Source organism: Arachis stenosperma, chromosome 6 (assembly GCF_014773155.1).
Source record: "Arachis stenosperma cultivar V10309 chromosome 6, arast.V10309.gnm1.PFL2, whole genome shotgun sequence".
Taxonomy (NCBI): domain Eukaryota; kingdom Viridiplantae; phylum Streptophyta; class Magnoliopsida; order Fabales; family Fabaceae; genus Arachis; species Arachis stenosperma.
In genome coordinates, this window is record NC_080382.1 from 100,486,339 (window position 1) to 100,492,338 (window position 6,000).

Here is a 6,000-nt window from a genome sequence, read left to right on the forward strand (position 1 = left end):
GATGAGCAACATCACATAATTAGCCCAACATCAAGCTAATATCAGCAGCAAAAGGATTCAGCATATGAAATCAAATTTTAGTGCAGCAATTAGACAAAAATTCGAAAGAATTACTAGTAGCTGCATCAACACCAAAAAATTACCATCATTCTAGTGCTATTACTCCCCTTTTTGTCATCAAGGGTGGAAAATAAACAAGATCAACAAAAACATCAATACAAATCCTGCAAGAAAAGGTTAGATCACAGTCCAAAGTTCTAACTAAACCCACAAAAGTGCAGTAGTATTTAGAGTTATTACAGTCATCCAAAATAAAAAAGTTCAACAGTTGCAAAATAAATAGAATTCCTGAGACAAAAAGAGAGCAGCAGTAGCAGTTTTCATGAGACAAATCTTAGGCATCAGAATTATCCCCGTCCGAAGCAGCTTCCTCTTCAACATCGGTGGCAATGTCTTCATCATTATTAAGGTTATCAATGAAGGTCATGAGTACAACCACCCTATCTCTTGATTTCTTCAGGAAGTTTTCATGCTTGCTTGCTAGCTTCCTTTGTTCCTTGCTCATGGCAATCAAATGATTTGATTGGGAAACAAACTCTTGAGCAACATCTTTGACCACATTCAGCAGAGCAGATTTCTTCCCAGTGGAAATGGAAGTACCCTCAGTGGAAGGAGGAGGAGAGTCATCTGGGATGTACTCTTCATCATCATCATCTAAAACCACTCTCTCAGATCTAGTTGGCCCTTTTTGCTGTTTCACTGAACCACCCCCTTTTAGGTATGAATGTTTATTTTCATAAGCCTCATTTGACAAGTCAACACCAAAAGTCTCAAATATGCAAGTCAAAAACATGCCATAAGGTAGTGCTTTATCCTTCACACTTCTAACAGAATCAAACATGTATCTAGCCATCAAATAGGCAAAAGAGATTTCTGTTTTAGTGATTAGGGCATACAAAACAAGTGTGTCCGTGTAAGAAACCCTTTGATATGAACCACTTTGAGGAATTAAAATGTGGTTGATAATACGATGCAACTGAGCACGTTCATATCCTAGGGCTTTGTGAGTGGGTGTGATGCCATCAATTAAAGAAACATGTTCACAAATGTGAGCAAGAGCATCATGGTAAGAGATACCAACACCTTCATCCCACTTCGCAGATGTATAAGCACACGGCCCTACATCAGTGTACTTCAAGGAGTCACTGATTGTCTCATTATTCAAGATAATGTCTCTGCCCTTAACATAAGAATGCACGCTTCCTTCATGGTAAGTCATGTTTGCATAAAATTCTTTGACTAACTTAGGATATACTGGTTTTTTTTATTTTGAAAAGGCCAGTCTAAAAATTCCAGATTTTCAACAAAAGGAAATCCTTTCTTTTTCAAATTAGGTAAATCAGCAAGAAAAGAGGGACATAGATGACGGTACTGAATAACTCCCTCATAAAAGTCATGGTTCATGGCAGATTTGAAACGATGGGGGTTATAGTCTGAGTGAGATGTCATGAAGTGTGATTTGTGAGCAAAGGGATCAATGTTTGGTTCTCTAACAGATGTGAGAGGAACTCGAGTTTTACCTCTTTGAGACCGTGATGGAACAGACCTAGACTTTGATTGTGTGGACTCAGGTGGAGGTTCTGGTGCTGCAGGTCGCTTCCCTTTGGATGAACTCAGTTTTGATGACTCTGGCTTGGATGGTGTGACTTTCGGTGGTGGCGTCGGCTTGGCAGAGGCAGGGAATCTTGGAGTGTTCTTGGTCCGAGCCATGGGGTCACAGCGAGGAGGAGAGGTAGGAGGAGAAGGTGAGGGAGTGAAGGTGGTGTCTTGAGAACAGGTTGATGGTCTAGGAAAACCTGGAAGTTTATGGATTTTCTCACGAGGTGCTCTTTTGGCAATGACTTTCTTCCCCATTTTGGTTAAATTGATGCTTTTGATGGAAGAGAGATAGTGGTGTGAGAGGGAAGAAACCGAAGGGTTGAGGAGAAGTTATGGAGGGAAGAGAGGGAGTGTTGGTAACCGTACTCAATAGTGGATTTCCAAAACCATGCAACTGCATCACCTTTTGAAATGACATGAAAAGACCTGACCTCATAAAAGAAAGATTTGATTTGATTTTAAAAATAATTTTAAAACTTAAAAAAACAAACTAAAAGGATCCCTTAAAAAAAATTAAGGCATATAGCCCAATAAAAATTATCAACAAAAAATGTATCATTCATATTTGGGCCTTGAGGTGATATGGTTTTAATGAAACACATAGGGCTACCCAAATCTGATTTGAGGTTGGTTCAAATCAATTATTTATTTGAAACAAGCCCAGAACACGCTAACTTGAGGGAAACGTCCATCAGCTGCCTAGAATTGTCTCATACCTGTTTATGAGACAAAAAGCTCCAGCAAATACATCAGCAATTTTTAAATAAAGAATCATAACTCAAAATTCCTAGATAAGTCCTAAGCATACAGAATCTGTCCTCAGCTAATGGTTTTGTAAAAATATCTGCTAATTGCTCCTCTGATTTAACAAATTGAATGCAAATATCCCCCTTTTGGACATGTTCTCTTATTGAGTGAAATTTCACTTCAATATGTTTAGTCCTAGAGTGCAAAACTGGATTTTTAGAAATATTAATGGCACTCATATTATCACACATCAAGGGAATATTTTCAGCACTTAATTTGTAATCAGCAAGCTGCGTTTTTAACCATAAAAGCTGAGAACAACAAGAAGAAGCAGCTATATACTCAGCCTCTGCAGTGGATAGGGCCACTGTTGGTTGCTTCTTACTTGACCAAACATTTAAGGACTTTCTAAGGAAGCAACATAAACCAGAAGTGCTCCTTCTATCAACTCTGTCACCAGTAAAATCTGCATCACAATAACCAACTGCAGAAAAATCATCAATCTTAGGATACCAAAGACCAAAATTGGATGTGTCGTGAACATATCTAATGATCCTTTTAACTTCAGAAAGATGTGACTCTTTGGGTTTGGATTGGAACCTAGAACACAATCCAACACTTTGCACAATATCGGGTCTAGAGAAAGTTAGGTACATAAGAGAACCGATCATCCCTCTATACCTAGTCTCATCAACATCTTTCTCAGTTTCTCCCTTATCTAATTTAGAACTAGGATGCATGGGAGTTCCCATGGGTTTGGCATTTTCCATACCAAATTTCTTAACTAATTCCTTGGCATACTTTTCTTGATGAATGAAAATACCATTTTCAGTTTGTTTAATTTGCAGCCTAAGGAAAAAATTAAGTTCACCCATCATACTCATGTCAAATTCGCTTGTCATGAGTTTTCCAAATTCAGAACAAAGGAATTCATTGGCTGATCCAAAAATAATGTCATCAACATATATTTGGACTAGAATAAAAGAATCATTAGAGTTCTTGATGAATAGAGTTGTGTCAGTGGTGCCTCTTTGAAAACCATTTTTCAAAAGAAAAGAGCTAAGTCTCTCATACCAAGCTCTAAGAGCTTGTCTTAAGCCATAGAGAGCTTTAGATAATTTAAAAACATGATTAAAATGCTCTTTATTTTCAAAACCAGGAGGCTGCTCCACATACACTTCTCTATCTATCACTCCATTCAAAAATGCACATTTCACATCCATTTGGTATAATTTAAAACCACAATATGCAGCATAAGCTAAGAGAAGTCTTATGGCTTCCATTCGGGCAACAGGGACAAAGGATTCATCAAAGTCTATTCCTTCTTCTTGGTCATATCCTTGTGCCACTAGTCTTGCCTTGTTTCTTGCAATGCTACCATCTTCTCCCAACTTGTTCCAAAATATCCACTTGGTGCCGGTCACTTTCTTTTCACTTGGCCTTGGAACCAAAGTCCATACTTGGTTCTTTTCAAACTCAAGAAGCTTATCCTCCATAGCTTTAACCCAAGAGGGGTCATTGAGTGCTTCCTTGACGTTTTGAGGCTCTATTTGTGAAAGAAGAGCATTGTTTGATTCTTCATTTGCCTTCCTAGTGGAAGACCTTGTTTGCACTCCATGAGAAACGTCCCCAATGACAAATTCCTCAGGATAATTCTTCAAGAATCTCCACTCACGAGGTCTGGTGGACTTGGAGGCAGATTCAGTCACCAAGGGATTCTGGACGCTGCTGGCTGCAGGATTTCCTTCAGATTCATGAGACAAAATGAATTGTCTCTTGAATTTTCAGCATTTGCAGTTTCTGGTTCAGCTTGTCTAGAAGTTTATTTTCCATGATTTTGAGCAGTTTCATCCTCCTTTTGAGCTTGATTTCCTGCATCACAATCTTCCAAAATGCTTTGCACCAAGTTAGTATCACAAAATGTAACATGTATGGACTCTTCAATAATTCTAGCATCTTGATGATAAACCCTATATGCTTTACTAGTTGTGGAATATCCTACAAACAAACACTCATAAGCCTTTGGATCAAATTTTCCCAAGTTTTCTTTGTTATTTAAAACAAAACATTTGCATCCAAAGATGTGCAAGTAATCTAAGTTTGGTGGGTAGCCTTTCCAAAGTTCATAAGGAGTTTTCTTCAAAAATTTCCTTATGATTGTTCTATTTAAAATGTGGCAAGCTGTGTTAACCGCTTTAGCCCAAAGGAATTTTGGAACATTACTCTCACAAAGCATAGCTCTTGTCATCTCTTGTATGCTTCTATTTCTTCTTTCTACAACACCATTTTGTTGTGGTGTTCTTGGACAAGAGAAGTTGTGAGATATTCCAAATTCCTCACAAAAGGATTCAAATAAATTATTTTCAAATTCAGTTCCATGATCACTTCTTATAGAAGAGATTTTCAAATCCTTTTCATTTTGAATTTTCTTGCAAAAAGGTTCAAAAGCCGAAAAGGCTTCATTTTTATTGTGCAAGAAATAAAACCCAACCAAACCTAGTGTAGTCATCCACAATTACTAAACCATAATGTTTACCACCTAGGCTTTGAGTTCTTGTTGGACCAAATAAATCAATGTGTAGCAACTCAAGTGGTCTTTTAGTGGAGATGTCTTCCTTTGGTTTAAAAGAGCTTTTTGTTTGTTTTCCCATTTGGCAAGCATCACAAGTGATGTCTTTGTCAAACTTTATCAAAGGAAGGCCTCTTACTAATTCTTTCTTTACAAGTTTGTTTATTTGAAACATACTTGCATGGCCCAATCTTTTGTGCCATAACCACTTTTCAGATTCTTTAGAGTGAAGACAAGCTACATTTTGATCTTTTAGTTCATCAAGAGTAAGTCCATACATATTATTGAAACGCTTGGCAACAAACATCACTTCATTTGTCTTTTCATTAACAACACAGCATTCAAGCCTTTTGAAAACAACTAAGTATCCTAGATCACACAGCTGACTTATACTCAAAAGATTGTGCTTCAAACCACAAACCAAAAGTACATCATCAATGAAAGTAGATTGCTCATTACCTACTTTTCCAACAGCTATGATTTTATCTTTACCATCATCTCCAAAGGTCACAAAACCTCCATCATACTTATTCAGTTTGATGAAGTAGGTTGACCTTCCGGTCATGTGCCTTGAACATCCACTATCCATGTACCACATGTCCTTTTTGTTCTTGGATGCTAGGCAAATCTGCATGATGAGTTTCAAGTAGCCTTAGGTATCCAAATTAATTTAGATCCTTTGAAGTTAATCCATCTTGGTTGCCCAAGTACATTTAAATCACAAACAACATTGTAGACTTTGTTTCCTACAACTCTCTTTTCAATGAAGCATTGTGCATATGAGTGACCAGATTTCTTGCAATTTACACAATGATTTTTTGGTGTGTGTTGCTGAAATTGATATGAGTTATATTGCTTGAAATGATTAAAGTTTTGAAATTTTCTGGTTTTTAGAGGAGATGTATTTCTTTTGGCAAACTGATTTTTATTAGAGTTATTCCTCTTTGTGAAAGCATTTTCACCAGAATTTCTTTGAACATTTTTACCTTTCAAAAATGAGGTTTTGTTGTAAAAAAGTGGTTTCT

The 6,000-nt window shown here is 37.1% G+C and overlaps 1 protein-coding gene across 1 annotated transcript; it reads right to left on the reverse strand.

The window, feature by feature from the left end:
- Positions 1 to 1,299: 1,299 nt before the first annotated feature.
- Positions 1,300 to 1,914, reverse strand: LOC130934330 (uncharacterized). The gene has a single exon (XM_057863910.1). It carries the CDS (start codon positions 1,912 to 1,914, stop codon positions 1,300 to 1,302), a length of 615 nt encoding a protein of 204 aa, XP_057719893.1.
- Between the last annotated feature and the right edge of the window lie 4,086 nt (positions 1,915 to 6,000).

Bases quoted from the DNA above. Each gene is read 5' to 3' on its own strand.
- LOC130934330 (XM_057863910.1), bottom strand. From the start codon at position 1,914: ATGGGGAAGAAAGTCATTGCCAAAAGAGCACCTCGTGAGAAAATCCAT.